The following is a 21,961-nucleotide window of genomic DNA, read 5'->3' as shown; positions in this document are numbered from 1 at the left end:
ACCATCAAAATCCTAAAGGAGAACAGAGGCAGCAACCTCTTTGACATAGTCCATAGAAACTTTTTACTAGACACTTCACCAGAGGCAAGGGAAACCAAAGCAATAGAACTATCGGGACTTCATTAAGATAAAAAGCTTCTGCACAGTGAAGGAAACAAACTAAAGGCAACCTACGAAAAGGGAGAAGATATTTGCAAATGACATATCTAATAAAGGGCTAGAATCCAAAATCTATATTAAGAACTTCTCAAACTCAACACCAAAAAACAAATAATCCAGTTAAGAAATGGGCAGGAGACATGAATAGACACTTTTCCAAAGAAGACATCCAGATGGCTAACAGACACATGAAAAGATGCTCAACATCACTCATCATCAGGGAAATACAAATCAAAATGACAATGAAGGACACCTGGGTGGCTCAGTGGTTGAGCATCTGCCTTTGGCTCAGTGTGTGATCTGGAGTCCTGGAATCAAGTCCCACATCAGGCTTCCTGCAAGGAGCCCGCTTCTCCCTCTCTCTGCCTCTCTCTGTGTGTATCTCATGAATAAATAAATAAAAATCTTAAAACTACAATGAGATGCCACCTCACTCCTGTCAGAATGACTAAAATTAACAACTCAGGAAACAACAGATGTTGGCAAGGATGTGGAGAAAGGGGAACTCTCTTGTACTGTTGGTGGGAATGCAAGCTGGTGCAGCCACTCTGGAAAACAGTATGGAGGTTTCTCAAAAAGTTAAAAATAGTTAAAGTCTAACCCAGCAATTGCACTACTATTTACCCAAAGAATACAAAAATATATATTTGAAGGAGCACATGCACCCTATGTTTATAGCAGCATTATCAACAATAGCCAAACTATGGAAAGAGCCCAAATGTCTATTGACTGATGAATGGATAAAGAAGACATGGCATATGTGTACAATGGAATATTACACAGCCATCAAAAAGAATGAACTCTTGCCATTTGCAATGATGTGCATGGAGCTAGAGTATATTATGCTAAGTGAAATAAGTCAGAGAAAGGCAAATACAATATAATTTCACATGTGTAGAATTTAAGAAACAAAACAGTTAAACATATGGGGAGGAGAGACAAAAAGAGAGGGAAGCAAGCCATGAGAGACTCTTAACAATGAAGAATAAACTGAGGGTTACAGAGGGAAGTGAGTGGGGAATGAGCTAGGTGGGTGATGGGTATTAAGGAGGGCACTTGTTGTGATGAGCACTGGGTGTTGTATATAAGTGATAAATCACTGAATTCTACTGAAACCGATAATGAACCTCCATTAAAAAACACTAAAGGGTTGGGGGGTTCAGAGAGCTTCCAGGCTGGTGAACACATCAAGGTGCTGGGAGGGTGGCAAGCAGGAAAGGGGATGTGCACTGCTTTGCCCCTTCCCTCACACTTTACCCTATGTACTTCTTCCATTTTGATGCTCCGGAGTTGTATCCCTTATAATAAGCTGTTAATAGTATTTTCCTGAGTTCTGCAATCCATTCCAGTAAGTTATCCAACCTGAGGGAGGGAGTCATGGGAACTCCAATGTATAGCTGGGTAGTCAGAAGTGCAGGGGGCCTGGGACTTGGGATTGACATCTCAAGTGTGGCAGACTCCTTAAGCTGTGGGGTCCAACATTAACAGTGCATGAATTAAATTGATTTTGCCTCAGTTAAGCCTCCAATTCTTGGTCTCAGCCCAGGTCTTGATCTCAGGGTTGTGAGTTCAAGCCCCGTGCCTACTTAAAAAAAAAAAAAAAGGAAAAAAGAAAAAAAAAAGAAATTTATAGGACATCCAGTTGGTGTCCAGAGAGTTAGAAAATTGGTTGACATGGGGGAAAAAACCCTACACATTATCAGAAATGCTGTAATAAAAACCAGTTTATCTATATAAGGGCAAAATAAGAATGCTTTCAGAGAAGCAAGTATTCAGAAAGTTCATTACTCGTGAATGCTAACTGAAAGAAATACTAGAGGATGCAGTCTACGGAAACTTAAAAAAAAATGTGAATCCAAGAGGAAGCTGTGGGACAGAAGCAGCAGTGGTAAACCAAGCAATTTTGTAAAGGATATTAAACTAAATACATGTTACCTCTTTATTTATGTATGTATGTATGTAGGCTTCACACTCAGCATGGAGCCCAGTGTGGGACTTGAACTCATGACCCTGAGATCTGGAGCTGAGATCTTTTTTTTTTTTTTAATTTATGATAGTCACACACACACACACACACACAGAGAGAGAGAGAGACAGAGACACAGGCAGAGGGAGAAGCAGGCTCCATGCACCGGGAGCCCGACAAGGGATTCGATCCCAGGTCTCCAGGATCGTGCCCTGGGCCAAAGGCAGGCACTAAACCGCTGCACCACCCAGGGATCCCTGGAGCTGAGATCAAGAATCGACCACTTAGGGACAGCTGAGTGGCTTAGTCAGTTAAGCATCTGCCTTTGGCTCAGGTCATGATCTCAGGATCCTGGGATCAAGCCCCATGTTGGGCTCCAGGGAGTGGGGAGCCTGCCACTCCCTCTGTGCTCTCTCAAGCTCAATTAATTAATTAAATATTTTTTTTAAAAAAGAACCAGCCAGTTAACCAAGTGAGCCACCGAGTTGCCCCATATTGCCTCTTTAAATACTGTTCAGTGAGGATGGGCAAAAGATAGATATTGGTTTAATTCTGTGGATGCACAAAATAACAGAAATAGAAGGTATGTGACTTCAAAACCAATTCAAGAAACAAGGGGTGGAAGTGTAGGGAAGGAGGAGGAATATACCAGAGGCCAGCAAGTGGAAAACAGAGATGACCAAAGTCCAAATACAGGGTAATGAAATGCAGCATACATAAACGGCTTGCACTGATGTATGGAGAGACTCAGATTAGATTAAAAAAACAGTTGTAATCTATTTACACATGACACATCCGAAGCAAAATAAAAATAACAGTGACATTAAAAATGAAAGGGTAGAACAAGATCTATCAAATGCTGACAAAATGAAAACAATGAAAAAAACGAAACAAATGACAATATTAACGTCTGAAAAAAATGATTCAAGGAAGAAAGTATTAAAAGAGAGACACCTGTATTGGGAAAAAGCTAATCCACATGAAGATCTAATTACAACCCATCTTTATGTCTCTAACATCGTTTCAATATATGTAAAGCAAAAACCTGATAGAAATATAATTGACGAATCCATACTTATAAAGGGAGTTTTCACAACTCTCCCAAACTCAAATAGCCGAAAATATGTGATACAAAGAATTTAAATAATTTAAATAACTATTTGAGCAACTATTCATAGGAGTGATATAACTAATAAGGATTAACTATTACTAGAATTGATACAGACTTCTATTCCTTAGCACACCACAGTTACAGGATTTGATTTTTATTTTTCATTTTTTTATGTTTTAAAGATTTTGTTTATTTATTCATGAGAGACACAGAGAGAGGCAGAGACATAGAGGGAGAAGCAGGCTCCTCGCAGGACTCAATCCCAGGACCCTGGGATCATACCCTGAGCCAAAGGCAGATGCTCAACTGCTGAGCCACCCAGGCATCCCTGATTGATTGATTTTTAGATTTTATTTAACAGAGAGAGCCAGAGAGCACAAGCTAGGGGAATGGCAGAGGCAGAGGGAGCAGACTCTCCACTGAGCAGGAAGTACAATGCAGGACTGTATCCTGAGACTCTGGGATTACAACCTGAGCTGAAGGCAGACATTTAACGGACCGAGCTACCCAGGCCCAGGATTTGTTTTATACATAAGTATAAAATGAAGCCCTTTCCAAGAATGATCTTGAGGGCCTTGTAACATTCAGGTATCTGAGGTAAGACTTTGTGGTTCTCGTGATGGATGGTAATCCTCAAGACATCTGTTTGTTTTTTTTAAGTTAAATTCAATTTGCCAACACAGTATAACACCTAATGCTTATTACATCACATGCCCTCCTTAATGCCCATCACCCAGTCACCTCACCCTCCCACCAACCTCCCCTTCTGCAACCCTTTGTTTGTTTCCCGGAGTTAGGAGTCTCTCATGGTTTGTAAGACATCTATTTGAAAGGAGTGGCAAGAACATACATTTGAAAGAAGTTGCAGTGTTTATCCATTAAAAACATCTAAGGATCTATTGTTTTTCTGAGACTAACTTTACCTACTGAGGTAGAGTGCTATTTTATTAGAAGCTGTTTTCATGATCATCTGCATAGAAAATCCATTAGGGGCACCTGGTAACTAGGTCAGTAGAGCATGTGACTCTTGATCTCAGGGTCATGAATTTGAGTCCCACATTAGGCATGGAGATTACTTTTAAAAAAGTCAATAAACATCCAAGAAAACCAACTTTAAAAATCTATTAGAACTAGTAAGAAGGGTCAGCAATATGGACACATACAAAAATTCATAACCTTTTTTTTTTTAAAGATTTTATTTATTCATGAGAGACACAGAGAGAAAGAGAGAGAAAGAGAGAGAAACAGACACAGGCAGAGGGAGAAGCAGGCTCCATGCAGGGAGCCTGACCTGGGACTCCATCCCAGGTCTCCAGGATCACACCCTGGGCTGAAGGTGGCACTAAACCGCTGAACCACCTGGACTGCTCTCATAACCCTTTTATATCCATTAATGCCCAATTTAAAAAGGTTCTAGTTCAAAATGACTAGGAAAAACTGAAATATATGTAATTCTGAAAAGCATATAAGACCTGAGTAGTTGGAGATATACCATGTTCCTGGATAGAAGTTAGTATTGCAAAGATGTGGCATGTCCCAATAGATATATAAATTCAGTGCAATCCTAAAATCACAATAGGACTTAAATAACTCAACAAGCAAATTCTAAAATTTATCTGAAAGTTAAGGGCATCTGGGTGGCTTGTGGGTTGAGCTTCCAACTCTTGGTCTCTGCTCAGGTCATGATCTCAAGTGTCATGAGATGAAAGCCTGCAGCTGCTCCATGCTCAGCAGAGAGTCTGCTTGAAAATTCTTTCCCTTTGCCCCTCACCCCACTTGAATGCAAGTTCTCCTTCTCTCTTTAAAACGAACGGATACATCTTTTTTTAAAAAATAAAAATTTATCTGAAAGTGAAAATGTATATGGTTACTAAAGGAAAAAGAATTTGAAATAACTCTAAAGGACTTGCCTTAATGGCTAAACAGAATGTAAAGCTAGGGTATTAGTGTTATATTGGTCCAGGAAAGCGCAAATTAAGGTAACATACTACTTTTCACATACTGGATTGGCAGAAATGTAAGATATCAGCAGTTCAAGATTGTCAGGCAGGAACGTCCTCATTCACTGCTGATTTAAGTCTAAATTGATAGAGCAAGTCTAAATTGGTAGAACCTACCAAAGGAGTGATTAAAAACATGCATTCAGGGGTGCCTGGATGGCTTAGTTGGTTGAGTATCTGCCTTCAGCTCAGGTCATGATCTCTAGGTCCTGGGATTGAGGCCCATATTTCAGTCTCCCTGCTTGGTGGAGTCTGCTTCTCCTTCTCCCACTCCCACTGCTGTCAAATAAATAAACCTTTAAAAAAAAACAAAACAAATCATGCATGCATTCTTAAACCCAGCAAGTGCACTGACTGGTAATGCGCCTCAAATAAAAAATGACATGTACCGAAAGAGGAACATGCAAGGATATTCACACGTGTACTGTTTATGACAAGAAAATTGGCACCATTCTTATCAATAGAGATCAAATAAACCTCCACAATGAACTTCAATAGGTCACACCAACATTCACACTAGGGATTATTATGTAGAAGATAATTGGGTAGATCAATAGGGGCTGACTAGATAAGATCTCCAGATGTATTAAAGAGGAGGGGAGGGGCAAGATGGCGGAAGAGCAGGGTCCCCAAATCACCTGTCCCCACCAAATTACCTAGATTACCTTCAAACCATCCTGAAAATCTACGAATTCGACCTGAGATGTAAAGAGAGACCAGCTGGAATGCTACAGTGAGAAGAGTCCGCGCTTCTATCAAGGTAGGAAGACGGGGAAAAAGAAATAAAGGAACAAAAGGCCTCCGAGGGGGAGGGGCCCCGCGAGGAGCCGGGCTGAGGCCGGGGCGAGTGTCCCCAGGACAGGAGAGCCCCGTCCCCGTCCCGGAGGAGCAGGAGCTGCACCAACCTTCCCGGGCGGGCGGAAAGGGGCTCGCAGGGAGTTGGAGCAGGACCCAGGAGGGCGGGGATGCCCTCGGGCTCCCGGGGACACTAACAGGCACCTGCGAGCCCAGGAGAGTGCTCCGAGCTCCCTAAGGGCTGCAGCGCGCACTGCGGGACCCGGAGCAGCTCGGAGGGGCTCGGGCGGCGGCTCCGCGGAGGGGGCTGCGGGGCGGGAGCGCGAATCCAACAGCGCAGGCCCCGGAGCACAGGGCGCCGGGACACAGCCCAGGATCCGGCCTCCCCCGGGACAGGCAGAGGCCGGGAGGGCCCAGGACAGCAAGGACGCTCCTGCCCGAGCTGAGCAGATCAGCGGCCCCGCCCCGGAGCCTCCAGGCCCTGCGGACGGAGAGCCGAGAGCCCGAGCCCCGTAGTTCCTGCGGAGGCTGAATCCAGGCTTCCAGAGTTGCCATAGCAACTGCGGCTGTTCCTCCTGGGGCCCACGGGGTAAACAACCCCCGCTGAGCCTGCAGCAGGCAGGGGCAGAGCAGCTCCCCCAAGTGCTAACACCTGAAAATCAGCACAGCAGGCCCCTCCCCCAGAAGACCAGCTGGACGGACCAGTGATACTCCCCCGTGTTCCAATACAACTTGTTTTTGGCCACTCTGCACTGAGCAAAATGACTAGAAGGAAAACCTCACCTCAAAAGAAAGAATCAGAAACAGCCCTCTCTCCCACAGAGTTACAAAATCTGGATTACACTTCAATGTCAGAAAGCCAATTCAGAAGCACTATTCTACAGCTACTGGTGGCTCTAGAAAAAAGCATTAAGGCCTCACGAGACTTCATGACTGCAGAATTTAGATCCAATCAGGCAGAAATTAAAAATCAATTGAATGAGATGCAATCCAAACTAGAAGTCCTAACGACGAGGGTTAACGAGGTGGAAGAACGAGTGAGTGACATAGAAGACAAGTTAATGGCAAAGAGGGAAACTGAGGAAAAAAGAGACAATCAATTAAGGGACCATGAAGACAGATTAAGGCAAATAAATGACAGTCTGAGGAAGAAAAACCTACGTTTAATTGGGGTTCCCGAGGGCGCCGAAAGGGACAGAGGGCCAGAATATGTATTTGAACAAATCCTAGCTGAAAACTTTCCCAATCTGGGAAGGGAAACAGGCATTCAGATCCAGGAAATAGAGAGATCCCCCCTAAAATCAATAAAAACCGTTCAACACCTCGACATCTAATAGTGAAGCTTGCAAATTCCAAAGATAAAGAGAAGATCCTTAAAGCAGCAAGAGACAAGAAGTCCCTGACTTTCATGGGGAGGAATATTAGGGTAACAGCAGACCTCTCCACAGAGACCTGGCAGGCCAGAAAGGGCTGGCAGGATATATTCAGGGTCCTAAATGAGAAGAACATGCAACCAAGAATACTTTATCCAGCAAGGCTCTCATTCAAAATGGAAGGAGAGATAAAGAGCTTCCAAGACAGGCAGGAACTGAAAGAATATGTGACCTCCAAACCAGCTCTGCAAGAAATTTTAAGGGGGACTCTTAAAACTCCCCTTTAAGAAGAAGTTCAAGTAACTCTGAACGTGAATGGGCTTAATGACCCCATCAAAAGGCGCAGAGTTTCAGACTGGATAAAAAAACAGGACCCATCTATTTGCTGTCTACAAGAGACTCATTTTAGACAGAAGGACACCTACAACCTGAAAATAAAAGGTTGGAGAACCATTTACCATTCAAATGGTTCTCAAAATATACCCTAAAAACTACAGAACACTTCTGAAAGAAATTGAGGAAGACACAAAGAGATGGAAAAATATTCCATGCTCATGGATTGGCAGAATTAATATTGTGAAAATGTCAATGTTACCCAGGGCAATTTACACGTATAATGCAATCCCTATCAAAATACCATGGACTTTCTTCAGAGACTTAGAACAAATTATTTTAAGATTTGTGTGGAATCAGAAAAGACCCCAAACAGCCAGGGGAATTTTAAAAAAAGAAAACCATATCTGGGGGCATCACAATGCCAGATTTCAGGTTGTACTACAAAGCTGTGTTCATCAAGACAGTGTGGTACTGGCACAAAAACAGACATATAGATCAATGGAACAGAACAGAGAACCCAGAAGTGGACCCTGAACTTTATGCTCAACTAATATACGATAAAGGAGGAAAGACGATCCACTGGAAGAAAGACAGTCTCTTCAATAAATGGTGCTGGGAAAATTGGACATCCACATGCAGAAGAATGAAACTGGACCACTCTCTTGCACCATACACAAAGATAAACTCAAAATAGATGAAAGATCTAAATGTGAGACAAGATTCCATCAAAATCCCAGAGGAGAACTCAGGCAACACCCTTTTTGAACTTGGCCACAGTAACCGGAGAAGGACAAACAGTGTATGTTCTCATTCATTTGGGGAATATGAATAATAGCGAAAGGGAATATAAGGGAAGGGAGAAGAAATGTGTGAGAAATATCAGAAAGGGAGACAGAACATAAAGACTTCTAACTCTGGGAAATGAACTAGGGGTGGTGGAGGGGGAGGAGGGTGGGGGGTGGGGGTGAATGGGTGATGGGCACTGAGGGGGTACACTTGACGGGATGAGCACTGGGTGTTATTCTGTATGTTGGTAAATTGAACACCAATAAAAATTAATTTATAAAAATAAAAAAAAAAAAGTTGCAGAATATACACAGTGTAAGATTTGTTTAAAACAAGCAAACCTATCATGTCTATTTTAAATGCATGGAAAATGTCTGCAAGGACATACACAATGGTTTCCTTTGCAAGATAATGCAATTGTAGTAGAGATAATCAAGGGGTCCTTTAATCTCAATTCTAGTATTTTTATTACAATGTAGATGTATTCATAATTTATTCTGAATAAAAATAAATTCAGCTAGCTGAAGGACCTAGAGGTAACCTTAATAACTTTGGTACTAAAAGATAACCAACATGTGAAGTTGAGAAAATGGAATTCAAGACAAATTCTTGTGGGGTGTCACATTTGGGAGATACTGATTACCTGGAAAACGGAGGCTGCCAAATGGGCAGAGGCTCTCTGAAAAACAAACTATCCAACAGCCCAATTTTGCCTAGAGGACCAGTTTACCTCAACATTAATTAAACCCAAAATAGAGAACCTAATGTGTGAAAAGAACTCTTAGGTGTGTGTGGGGGATATGGACCTTGTCCACACTATCTCATTTGATCCTTGCCACAATATTGTGTAAGGCAGGTTATCAGGGTCCCTATTCTTCAGATAAGACTTACATGAAGTACCAGAATGAGCTGGGGCTGCATGACAGGATTGAAGCTTGGATCGGAGTCTTAAATCTATATTCTCTCATAATGCTCTCATAATGCTGTCCCCACAATGCTTACCTAATAAGGTAAGTGGATAAGTACACAATCCTCTATAAACAGAGCAGATTATATACCTCTGTATTTTAATATTTCCAGATATCCTCTTCCAAACCCCCAATCCAATCCAGACAGTGCTGCCAGATGGATTTTTCTGAGGATTACAACCTAAATCAAAAATCTTTATTATCTGGGTCCACCACCTATTGTACTTACCACTCCTTTTTAAGATTTTATTTATTTGAGAGTGAGTCCAAGTAGGAGTAGTGGCAGAGGGAGAGGGAGGCAACCTCCTCAAGAGAGCCCAACGCTGGGCTTCATCTCAGGACTCTAGGAGCACGACCTGAGCCAGAGGCAGATAGTTAACCAGCTGAGCCACCCATACATCCTTCCCACTCCTTTACAAGTGCCTTATACCTCACTTTCCAGCAGGTCCCCTAGACTGGAATTTCCAATTTCTGCTGTACCATATTGCGCTACCGTGTAGGTGCAGTGTAAATGCTTCCACCCTGAAGCTTTCTCATCCTGAGTATAGACAGCACACGGATTGGAGGTAAAAGGACTTTCAAATCAATGACAATCTGACAAAAGCACTTTCCCCTCTATTCCATGAGCAATTTCAAACCTGCAAATCTATATCCCTCTTCCTTTCTCATGTTCTAACTCAAGAAATTCAGATACCACACTCTCAATTTTCTGACAGTGAAACTACAAATCTAGCTTCTAAACCCACTTCTTTCCTCTTCAAAGGTTCTATTAATCCCTCCTCTAGGCCCCATTCTTTCTCAAAAACCTAACTCCTTTCCTCTGATTAGCTGCTTTTCCAGAAGCATCCACATATGCCCATCACTCCAATTTCATGAAACTGCAACCTCCAAACTCCATTAACACTTCTTCCCTCACTTGCCTTTTCCCCCTCACTTTGACAATCTCAACCAACATTCTTTGGCTTCCGTGGTCCCATTGGTTGCCCACCTCTAAACACTCCTTCCCGATCTCTGTTCATCTCTATCACTGGGCAATCTGGAGTGACTGTTCACATACCTGCAAACCTGTCTTTAAGAGCCATGTCACAACTATCACAGCTATTACTGTGAACCAGTCATGGGGCTGTCCATTCATAATTTAACTTCCCTACTCCATGAAGCACACCACCACACAGGCTATCAGGATTGAGGATAAGGAGCAAGCCTAAATCACACAGCATTTAGGTAGCAGAAGCAGGACCTGAATGCAGGTTGTCGGCATCCTTACCTATTCCAATTTTTTCTTTCACAATGAGCCGGAAGTACAAACCAGAAACTTGGCATTATTTGGCTTACTTTCCTTTTAGCCCAATCTGCCAAGGCCTACTAAATGGTGGTATTACTGCCTCTTGGTTTGGAACACCATCAAAGTGAAAATACTGCCAAACTTGTACCACCTTGATCTTCTCAGTATTTTTCTCTTAAGATTCAATCCAATAGGATCTAAATCTGAGGGATTACTCTGGAAATCCTCAATGGCTTGTTGCCATTGAGTTTTGTCCCCATTAATCCCAGTGAGGCTCGGAAGCCAACTTCTGAGAATAAAAATAAGAGAAACTTTATCATACCATAATGTATTGTGTACTTGTCTTGCTTTCTTATATATAGTACATTTTCTAAAGAAAAATTGCTAAACTCTTAAGCATCAAATGCTGCTGGGACTTTATTTATAGGAAATGTATTTGTACAAGGGGAGAAAGTTACGCAGTCTTTGAAATGATCTATTTCCCATGAACACACTAGCCTTTGTGATGGTTTTATAAAGTCTGGACAGACCGAGGCTAAAGAACCAATTCTCTAATGACAACATTAACAATCCCAACATTCTGCTTCAAAATCCTGACTCTAACAACAGACTTTACGCCACAGATTAAGTGCACTTGCCAGTGTGTCAAAAAGAACCTTTATTACTTATTTATAACAGCTTCTTATGTTTTTTATGCCTTCTTGCCAGATGCCTTTGGAGCAGGTGCTTTCTGGGCTGGAGCTTTCTGACTCTTCTGAGCCTTTGGAGGTGCTGCTTTCTGGCCTGCAGCTTTCGGGGCAGGAACCTTCTGGGCTGGAGCCTTCTTGCCCGCAGCAGCCACCTTTTTGGCTGGAACCTTTGCAGCAGGTGCTGCAGCCGCACTCTTAGCAGCAGGTGCTTTTTTAGGAGAAGCTTTCAGGAGAGCTGCTTTTTGTAGCTTCCTAACTTCAAGCTTGATTATTCTGTTCCTCTGAAAAAATTCAATATAAGTTATTTGTCATATATGCACATAAAAAACTATTTTGTCTAACCTATACGTATGGAATGCATATGTAAGAAAACAAACCTAAAACCCGTATGAATTCAACTCTGGTCGACACTAAGCTCAAGCAAGCAGAATTACTAGCCAAGTTTAGGGTTAGAATATAAAAATCCTGAAATGATTTTTTAAAAACTTACCATTTTCTTTGCCTTCATGACTTTGTAACGATCAAAGTCTGTCATCTTGGCTTTCTGTTAAAAATAAAGCACATAATCACTCACACGACCTATCACCTTCCCCCAAAAGAAAATGTCACAATTCAAATGACCCTAAACCATTACCCTTTCTCTGGCTTCAATCTTCTTGGCCCATCTTGTAGCTGCCCATTTTGTATTGATATCAGCCTTCTGCCAGGCTTGCCGGACATACTTCTGGCGAGCACTAGGAAAGAGCCAAGACCAGAATAAGGAACCAGCTTTGAAGCCACACAGACCCAAGGACAGCTTTGAGCCCTCTGAAAGCATAGTTTACGCCCCCTTAATTTAAAAAGCATAAGCCAAAAGCACGCTTCACATTCATTGTACTTCCAGCTCTTGGTGACTCCATACACCACATACCACTTAGCACATTACGTCTTTTACTTACTTGAATGTTGTTCACTAAACCGGGATTTCTTATAATCCAAAGCACAGGATTTTATGTATTTTAAATTTTTTAGTTTTGTTTTTATTTACTTTTAAAGTAAGCTCTAGTTCCAATATGGGGCTTGAACTTATAACCCCAAAGTTAAGTCACATGCTCTTCAGAGCCAGCCAGGCACCCCTCAAACAAGCCATTGTAATTAAAAAAAAAAAAAAAAAAGGCAAATCAGCGTATTTTCTGTATTTAAAAATCACCTCTGATCTTGTATATAACATCACTCTATGGAGATTATAGAAAGCAATTTCCTTTTCATAAAGAATGAGGTAAAGCGGGTACCTGGGTGGCTTGGTTAGTTGAGCATCTGCCTACCGCTCAGGTGGTGGTCCTGAGGTCCTGGGATGGAGTCCCACATTGGGCTTCCTGCACAGCAGGGAGCCTGCTTCTCCCTCTCCCTCTGCCCCTCCCCACTGCTTGTGCCCTCTCAAAATCTTAAAAAGGGACACATGGGTGGCCCAGCGGTCTGCCTGGAATCGAGTCCTGCATCAATCAGGCTCCCTGTGGAGCAGTCCCACAGGGAGCCTGCTTTTCCTTCTGCCTCTCTGTGTCTCTCATGAATAAATAAGTAAAATCTTAGAAAATTAAAAAAAAAAAAAAAAAGGAATGAGGTAAAGCTAATCCTTGGGGCTTCCGTACAATAATGCTTAAAGGAATGTGGCTAAACACCACAAAGTCTAACCATTTTGAAGTTTCTTTCAAATATTTCAAGTACCAAAGCCTGCATGCTTAAAAAGATGTACCAGTACACTTTACAGAATGTTCCACTGCAACCGCCATTGTAGTTGAAATAGCCAAAGAGTAACCACCAGTATTTTAATTTCCATAACCTACATCATGTCAAGAAAGAATCACTACTGACTTCAATTCCCTAAGCAGCTAGTAAGAGAACAACCTCTTTAGTACCGGTCAAAATGAGATGACATACTTTAAACACTTATTAACTGACACACACTAAAAGCTCAACTAATGATAGCTACTATTCTAAGAAAAAAATATTTAGTATTTTTGTTTTGAAGCTAACGGTGACTAAGGCGACTAAAATATGTCTGGAGAGACCAGAATTCCAGAGAGAGGTCTTCGTTGTGTAAATCCTGAAAGGGGGCAAGAGAAAGAGGGTGGCAAATCTGGAAAATTAAAGCCAGAGAACTGGCAGAGTGGAATAATCACAGAACATTTAAAAAATCTTAAAAATGGCCACCCACTTCTATAACGAAAATCCTTCTTCTGTACTACATTCTTAAGAAACAAGACAGCAAAAACACTTTCTCAATTAAACTAAGCAAATTTTTATCAGTACAAACAAAGCTGGGGGAGGGGTGTTGAGAGGTGGATAGTTACCTGTGAGGGAACTTGAGGATGAAGTCAGTCAGCTGCATGCACTTGAAAGGCATCGCCTGTCTCCTTACCTGAGTGCAGGGTCCATCAACCAAAGCCTAGAACACGTAAGATAAAAAAATTCCAGTGCAGAACATAACAGCACCCCAAGCAGATCTCTATATTTGTCCTTTTAGAACCACCAAATCTCTATTATCTAAATGTTTTGAAGAAAGATAAACCTACTATCCGTAGTAGTACGTGTAACTTACTGGGCAATTTTTAAGTCTTTGATCCTTATGCTTCTAACAATCAACATCATTGTTCATTCACTGTCTTTGGTTGACCCCTTAGTTTGTGGTTCTCAAACACCAACAAGAGCACACAAGGGCACAGGAAGCTGCGTGCCCGACTGACTTTGTTCTAACTCCCTGAAACCTCACCAGTGTTTCCACCCATAACAGGCTAATTGGTCTGGCTAGCCTAAGTGGCAGAGATAACACGGAAACTCAGCGATACTGGCCAACTCCAGTCTGTGCTCGAAATCCCCACTTCGCACCAGCTGTCTCCTTAAAGGTAAAATAAAACTACCACAGCACTCCCGCCCTTAGAGGGCCGTTGGGAAGATGACCAGGACCATCGGTCATTGACTGGCGTGGGAGACTGACACTTTTCCTTACACTTACCCTGTTCTGATCAATAACATCTACAATCGCGACCAGTTTCCCGGCATGAGGCCCAAAGGAGACGTAGGCCACCCGGCCAACCTCCACGAAACGCCTGAACACCTAAAATCGAGGGCGAGAGAGACAACGAGACTTATATTAGAAAGACTCATTAGTTTATAAGGCCTTGCAGCTCAAAGGCTGCCTAACTAAGCACAGCGAAAAAGAACGTTAGGGAACACGCCCAAATGCCGCGGGCGATCTGATGGACGCAGGAATACGCAGAGACGGCAGCGGCAAAAACAGGGTTCCGCCGGCCTCCCGGGCTACGGGCTCTCCAAAGCCCCAGGCCGGCCGGGCCGCCGCGGCGTTCCCGGTCGGCGGCCGCGCGGCGCACGCGAGGCCCCAGGCGCACCCGGCCTGCACGGCCCTCCACGCGCTCGGCGGCCGCGCGCCCCGGAAGCTCCTCGGCTCAGTGCTCCGCCCGCCCAGGGACCCTCTCCATTCGCCACCTAAGACCCGATGGGCGTCATTCCAAGCCTTCGTTTCCCCCTCCGAGGCGGAGGTGGAGCGGCACGGCCTCCAGCCCAGGAGCCCGGCACAGCGAGACTCACCATGCTGGCGGCGTTCGGCGAGAAGGAAGAAGGCCCGCCCGCCCGTGCGCATGTGTGGACGGCCGCCCCGCCCCCGCGCCTAACGAGCCGCCGACGTCAGCACCGATTGGCTGGGGTCGTACGTGCGTACGTGCACGCATGCGCGCTGGGAAAACTCGGCGGAGTCGGTCGGCAGTGGACTTCCTTTTCGCAAGGGCTGGCAGTGAGCTTAGCTCCGGTGGTACCGCCTGGCCCGGGCGGGCGGGGGGGGGGGGGCTGCCGCATCTTAGGACTTTAGGGTGAAGAAGAGCACGCGGCTGTGCCTTTCGATGTAACTCTGCCCGCATTGTTTTACTTCTTGTAACATTCTTCCACTTTTCCTTCCCTTTCTCCTAAGAATTTCAGATTTTTGCTTAAAGGTTGTTACGGCTTAGTACTAGGATTTTTTTCTCTCCCTAAGTAATCCCAGCAACTCTGTTACCGTTTTATTTTAAAGTGATTTAGACTTAACAGAAAAGTCGCAAAACTAGCACAAAGAATTCCAATAAGCGCTTCTTTTAAATTACCCAAATAATCTTACATTATTGAGAGAGAGTCTTTTTTTTTTTTTTTTTAAGATTTTATTTATTCATGAGAGACAGAGACCCAGGCAGAGGGAGAAGCAGGCTCCATGCAGGGAGCCTGACGTGGGACCCGATCCCGGGACTGCAGGATCAGGCCCTGCGTGGAATGCGGCGCTAAACCGGGCTGCCCGAGAGAGACAGTCTTAAGCAGGCTCCACACCCAGTGCAGAGCTGGAGTTAGGGCTTGATCTCATGACCTTGAGATCGTGACCTGAGCGGAAATCAAGAGTCTGATGCTTCACTGACTAAGCCACCCAGGCAACTCTCCCCAAATATTAACATTTCTGTTTGCTTTATCTTTCTATCATTTTTTGCTGAGTCCTTTTAAGAGAATGTTATACATGATGTTCCTTTATCTCTTAACAGCACTTAAATGTGCTATTTCCTAAAAAAAAAAAAAAGAAGAAGAAGACGACGACATCATCTTACATATCAGTACAATGAACAAAATCAGGAAAACTATACCAATGTAATCTATCATTTATTTGAGTTTTATTCACGTGTTATCAGTTGTCCCACTTATGTCCTTTAGTGCAAATAAAGTTTTGTTTCCTGGTTCGTGATGGAATGGAAGATTACAAATTGGAAGCTGTCATGTCTAGCCTTAAATTCTAGAATAGTTTTTACATCTTTCTCTTTCACGATACTGATATCTTAAAATACAGGCTAGTTGGTTCGTAGACTATCTCTTAATATGGACTTAAAGTTTCCCCCGTGATCAGATTCAGATTATGCACTTTTAGTAGAAATGCTGTGCCTTTGATGCAAAACATAAGACTACAAGCTTAGGCTATCTCTTTGCCATCATCATCACCAGGTTAAGGTGATCATTGTACTGGCAATTCCCAAAAGTCTTTCAGTCCTTTCCTCTAAGCTCTGTATCAGCATTTCCCAGGACTGTTCCACCAGCCTCCTAAATGATCTACTTTCTCCATTGCTTCCCTTAATCTATTCTCTGCTCATCAGAGGGATCTTGTAAAAACATAAGTCAGATAACATCACTTCATTGTTAAAACACTTCAATGGTTTTCTACAGTACTTACAATAAAACCTAAACTTCTTACTGTAGCCTACATAGGCCCTGCATCATATGCTCCTACATTCAAACACACCTGAGCCATCTCTCCTTTCCCATCTTCATTGTGCCTCAGCTACATTGGTCTTGAACAGGACAAGTCCTCTCCTGGTCTATAAGTTTTTCACAGGGTGACTCTTCTGCCAGGAATGCTCTTCCCTCTGTTCATACTCCTCGTATAGCAGTGTCAACCATGTCTTGTATATTTTTCTAGAGATCTCTTCTGAAAAACTTACCACCTAAAAAAAAAAAAAGTTAGTCCCCTCCCTCCTTTTCTAGCTCAATTTTTAAATTTCCTCAGAGCTGTTATCATAATTGCAATTGTTTGACTTATTTTTTTTTTATGATAGTCACACACACAGAGAGAGAGAGAGAGAGAGAGAGAGACACAGGCAGAGGGATAAGCAGGCTCCATGCACCGGGAGCCCGACGTGGGATTCGATCCCGGGTCTCCAGGATCGCGCCCTGGGCCAAAGGCAGGCGCCAAACCACTGCGCCACCCAGGGATCCCCTGACTTATTTTTCTATCCATAGAGATTATAGTTTTATACCAGTTGGAATAAGTTCCGTGAGGGCAGGACCTTGGCCATTTTTTTGTTGTTGTTTCTTTTCTTTTCTTTTTTAATTTTATTTGACAGAGAGAGAGCACACACAAGCAGGGGGCAGTGGCAGGCAGAGGGAGAGGAAGAAGCAGGCTCCTTGCAGGACTTGATCCCAGGCCTTGGCCAAAGGCAGACACATAACCAACGAAGTCACCCAGGTGCCCCATTTTTTTTTTCTTTGTATAGTAGGCTCAATGAATGGGTAGTGAATGAATTGGTATTTAAGCCTTGGGATCTTGCTTTATAATTTACAAAGCAAAAGGCATGAATAAGAAAGTTCATAGCAGCACTTTTTTGGTAATAGCCCCAAACTGGAAACTACTCAAAGGCCATAAATACGTGAATAGAGGGATCCCTGCGTGGCGCAGCGGTTTAGCGCCTGCCTTTAGCCCAGGGCGTGATCCTGGAGACCCGGGATCGAATCCCACATCAGTCTCCCGGTGCATGGAGCCTGCTTCTCCCTCTGCCTGTGTCTCTGCCTCTCTCTCTCTCTCTCTCTCTCTCTCTCTCTCTCTCTGTGTAACTATCATAAATAAATAAAAATAAAAAAAAAACGTGAATAGATAAAAGTTGTTAGCAATGGAGTCAACAGTAACTATAAGGAACAATACACATAACACTGAGTAAAATAAGCCACATACAAAGAGTATATGTTGTGTGATTTAATTTATATAAAATTCATAACGGGCGATCTATGGTTGTTAGGAATAATGATCATGTTTAACCTTGGTGCAGGTAGCAGTGGCTGGGGTGGAAGAGGGGCTTCTGAGCTCTTGGTGACGTTTGTTCATCTAGGTGTTGGTTACACCAGTGTGTTCAGCCTCCGAATGTTCATTTTACCCCGTATTCTACAGGATAGAGTCCACACCACCTAGCCTGGCATTCAAAGTTCCCCAAAATCTCACCCCAGCACCTTCCTCGCATTTTCCTCCTGCCACTTCTGCGTCCTTCACCCCTAATCTCGTTCTAGCTGTAGGCTTCGCAGCTCTTCATGCAGTTGTGCCCCCTCTTCCTAGAATATGATCCCACTCGCCCTGAAGAACGACAGCACGTCCTTGAAGAAGCATCTAAAGATCCCACCCCAACCAACTCCAAAGCGGTTTTCAGATTTCTTCGAAGCTCCATTGGAATGGGTAGGTAAATCCAACTAAGCCTTATGTGCCTCCGGAGGTCGCGGGCGTCCAGGAATGAGCAAGACCATCATTAACAGCTACACACTTCGGGAGCCAGACCCCCGGACCCGGCGGGCGAGCAGCGCGGGGTGGCTGGACACGCCCCGTCCCGCCCACCCAACGGCCTCATCCAATCACCGGGAGGAAGGGCAACTCCGGGACCACGCCAGGATCCAAGATGGCGTCGGCACGCTGCGTAGTGGGCTCGGCTCCTCCCTGCGGAGCCACGCCCCGGCCGGACGTCGCCGCGGCTCGTCCAATCACCGGGAGGGAGGGCGGGCCGAGGTCTGCGCGGGTTAACATTCTGGGCGGCCCCTGGCGCTCGCTCTCAGGCTTGGTTCCTTCGTTGAGCCTTCCCGTGGGCTGTTTGGGAGCTCTGTGCTGCTGAAGCCGCGCCGTCGTGCGCTTGCTTACGGCGAGAGATGGATGTGAGGGGCAAGGAGGGCGCCCGCGTGGGGTTCCTGCGAGGGAGCACCGAGCAGAGGGGTCGCGCTGGTCCCGGGTCCTGGCGGGGGACGCGGGGGACGGCAGCAGCAGCCACATCCCCTTGAGGTCCCGCAGGTGTCGGCGTGTCCAGGACTGTCCACCTGTAACCAGCTGGTCCCGGGTCCTGGCGGGGGACGCGGGGGACGGCAGCAGCAGCCACATCCCCTTGGGGTCCCGCAGGTGTCGGCGTGTCCAGGACTGTCCACCTAAAGTGGCTGGTCACGGGTCCTGACGGGGGACGCGGGGGACGGCAGCAGCAGCCACTTCCCCTTGGGGTCCCCGCAGGTGTCGGCGTGTCCAGGACTGTCCACCTGTAACCAGCTGGTCGCGGGTCCTGGCGGGGGACGCGGGGGACGGCAGCAGCAGCCACTTCCCCTTGGGGTCCCGCAGCTGTCGGCGTGTCCAGGACTGTCCGCCTGTAACCAGCTGGTCCCGGGTCCTGGCGGGGGACGCGGGGGACGGCAGCAGCAGCCACTTCCCCTTGGGGTCCCGCAGGTGTCGGCGTGTCCAGGACTGTCCGCCTGTAACCAGCTGGTCGCGGGTCCTGACGGGGGACGCGGGGGACGGCAGCAGCAGCCACATCCCCTTGGGGTCCCCGCAGGTGTCGGCGTGTCCAGGACTGTCCGCCTGTAACCAGCTGGTCGCGGGTCCTGGCGGGGGACGCGGGGGACGGCAGCAGCAGCCACTTCCCCTTGGGGTCCCGCAGCTGTCGGCGTGTCCAGGACTGTCCGCCTGTAACCAGCTGGTCCCGGGTCCTGGCGGGGGACGTGGGGGACGGCAGCAGCAGCCACATCCCCTTGGGGTCCCGCAGGTGTCGGCGTGTCCAGGACTGTCCACCTGTAACCAGCTGGTCGTGGGTCCTGGCGGGGGACGGGGGCAGCAGCAGCCACTTCCCCTTAGGGTCCCGCAGGTGTCGGCGTGTCCAGGACTGTCCGCCTGTAACCAGCTGGTCGTGGGTCCTGGCGGGGGGCACGGGGGACGGCAGCAGCAGCCACTTCCCCTTTGGGTCCCGCAGGTGTCGGCGTGTCCAGGACTGTCCGCCTGTAACCAGCTGGTCCCGGGTCCTGGCGGGGGACGCGGGGGACGGCAGCAGCAGCCACATCCCCTTGGGGTCCCGCAGGTGTCGGCGTGTCCAGGACTGTCCACCTGTAACCAGCTGGTCCGGGTCCTGGCGGGGGACGCGGGGGACGGCAGCAGCAGCCACATCCCCTTGAGGTCCCGCAGGTGTCGGCGTGTCCAGGACTGTCCACCTGTAACCAGCTGGTCGTGGGTCCTGGCGGGGGGCACGGGGGACGGCAGCAGCAGCCACATCCCCTTGGGGTCCCGCAGGTGTCGGCGTGTCCAGGACTGTCCACCTGTAACCAGCTGGTCGTGGGTCCTGGCGGGGGCACGGGGGACGGCAGCAGCAGCCCACTTCCCCTTAGGGTCCCGCACGTGTCGGCGTGTCCAGGACTGTCCGCCTGTAACCAGCTGGAGTACCTGCCGGCTTCAGGTGAGGTAGGCGTGTCTCGTTTGTTTCTGTCAGTCAGGAGGGTGGAAGTGTGGGTTCAGCAGGCAGAATGTTTGTGGAGGGCCCAAAACAGAAATCTAAGCCTGTTCGAGAAGTGAACAGAAACCTACCCGGAACCCTGACTTCTTTCTTGTTCCTGTAACCTCTTTGGGATGTGAACACATCACAGGTATGACCAAACTGGCATGGTAGTCATACGTATGCCTACTTGGCATGATATATTTAGGAGTGAAAAGAAGTGTATGGTACATCTGTTTTCAGGATTTTCGTCTTAGGAACCCCAAAGCAGAGAAAGACAGAGTCACAGCTGTTTCAACCTAAAACCATCAGGAATAAACCTGTAGTCCTGCAAAATCAGGTGTGTTGATTCATTGTAATGAGGGAGACTGCACACCAGAGACACCATGAGGCTTTTAACCAAAAGAAGGAAAAGAGAGTTATAGAATTGTGGGCAGGTGTAAAGTTTAGATGAAATTTAAACGAAACACTGTTTTGATAGGCTCAGTGCAAAGCAGGACTGTTTAAAGGGGTCAACATTAGTCCTAGACAGCAAAATGGACCCATGGTCCTGTTTCTTTGAGAAGTTTGTGTAGAAACCACTTTTCTGAAGCTTCTTATCTGAGTGGTAAGTTAAAACTGTTTCATTTTTACTGATAAAATTCCAAGCACCAGCGTTTCAGAGAGTCTTTGATTTTAGAGAGCAAAGTTTCTTAGTAAGAAAGCAATAGTCTTCAAAGCCTGGAAGAAAGTTATTATGACACTATAGATGTAGTATTCATTGGAAGAAATAGTGTTTCTTTTTGACTTTATTGCTGTGTTTATTTGTATCTCTTTTGTCTGCCTGAAGGAAGAGCTATGAAGATTTTACTCTCTTAGAGGTAATTTTTTTACACCACAGAAATGCTGATAATACATATAGAAGGAAAGAACTCTGAAGGTTTTATCAATGGGGAAGTTTTAGATCTTCTATGTTGTAAAGCAGGAGGTAAAGTCACAAATCACAGGTAATGACATATTCTGGTATGAGAAAGATACAATGTAGAAGACATTTGGCTATTAAATCATGGGGACCTGAGTAAGAGAAAAGGAAGGCTTTGTTTTGTTTTTATTTATTCATTCATTATATATATATATATATATATATATATATATATATATATAATAGAGAGAGGGGGGGCAGAGACATAGAGGGAGAAGCAGGCTCCTCGCAAGGAGCCCGCTGCAGAACTTGATCCCCAGAGCCAGGATTAAACCCTGAGCCAAAGGCAGATACTCAACCACTGAGCCACTCAGGCATCCCAGAAAATGAGGGTTTTTAACCATCCCATTGGTTGCTCACTTCCAGCTTCCAGAGATGATGGACTCTAGAATGGGTCAGGACTCTTGGGATATAGCACCCAGCTCCTTCAGCAGTATGAATTTGTCCAATACTCCGAATTCCTGGATGGGGTATTTTGTGGT

The 21,961-nt window shown here is 45.6% G+C and overlaps 1 protein-coding gene across 1 annotated transcript; it reads right to left on the bottom strand.

Annotated features, from left to right (window-relative positions):
* Positions 1 to 11,420: 11,420 nt before the first annotated feature.
* RPL14 (ribosomal protein L14) lies at positions 11,421 to 15,119 on the bottom strand. The gene is made up of 6 exons (XM_055321751.1): positions 15,054 to 15,119; positions 14,461 to 14,562; positions 13,799 to 13,893; positions 12,103 to 12,202; positions 11,959 to 12,012; positions 11,421 to 11,749 (listed from the first exon to the last, which is right to left on the bottom strand). The coding sequence occupies exons 1-6, from the start codon at positions 15,054 to 15,056 to the stop codon at positions 11,471 to 11,473; spliced, it is 633 nt and encodes a 210-aa protein (XP_055177726.1). The 5' UTR covers positions 15,057 to 15,119; the 3' UTR covers positions 11,421 to 11,470.
* Between the last annotated feature and the right edge of the window lie 6,842 nt (positions 15,120 to 21,961).

The sequence above is a fragment of the Nyctereutes procyonoides genome, unplaced genomic scaffold (genome assembly GCF_905146905.1).
Source record: "Nyctereutes procyonoides isolate TBG_1078 unplaced genomic scaffold, NYPRO_anot_genome, whole genome shotgun sequence".
In the NCBI taxonomy this organism is placed as follows: Eukaryota; Metazoa; Chordata; class Mammalia; order Carnivora; family Canidae; genus Nyctereutes; species Nyctereutes procyonoides.
Note: the sequence above shows the minus strand (reverse complement) of the source record. Positions and strands in the feature narration are given on the sequence as shown.

Excerpts from the sequence above, each read along its gene's own strand:
- RPL14 (XM_055321751.1), bottom strand. Across the intron at positions 12,013-12,102 it reads AGATTGAAGCCAGAGAAAGG|AAAGCCAAGATGACAGACTT; the intron begins GTAATGGTTTAG and ends TATTTTTAACAG. Across the intron at positions 11,750-11,958 it reads TCATGAAGGCAAAGAAAATG|AGGAACAGAATAATCAAGCT; the intron begins GTAAGTTTTTAA and ends GAATTTTTTCAG.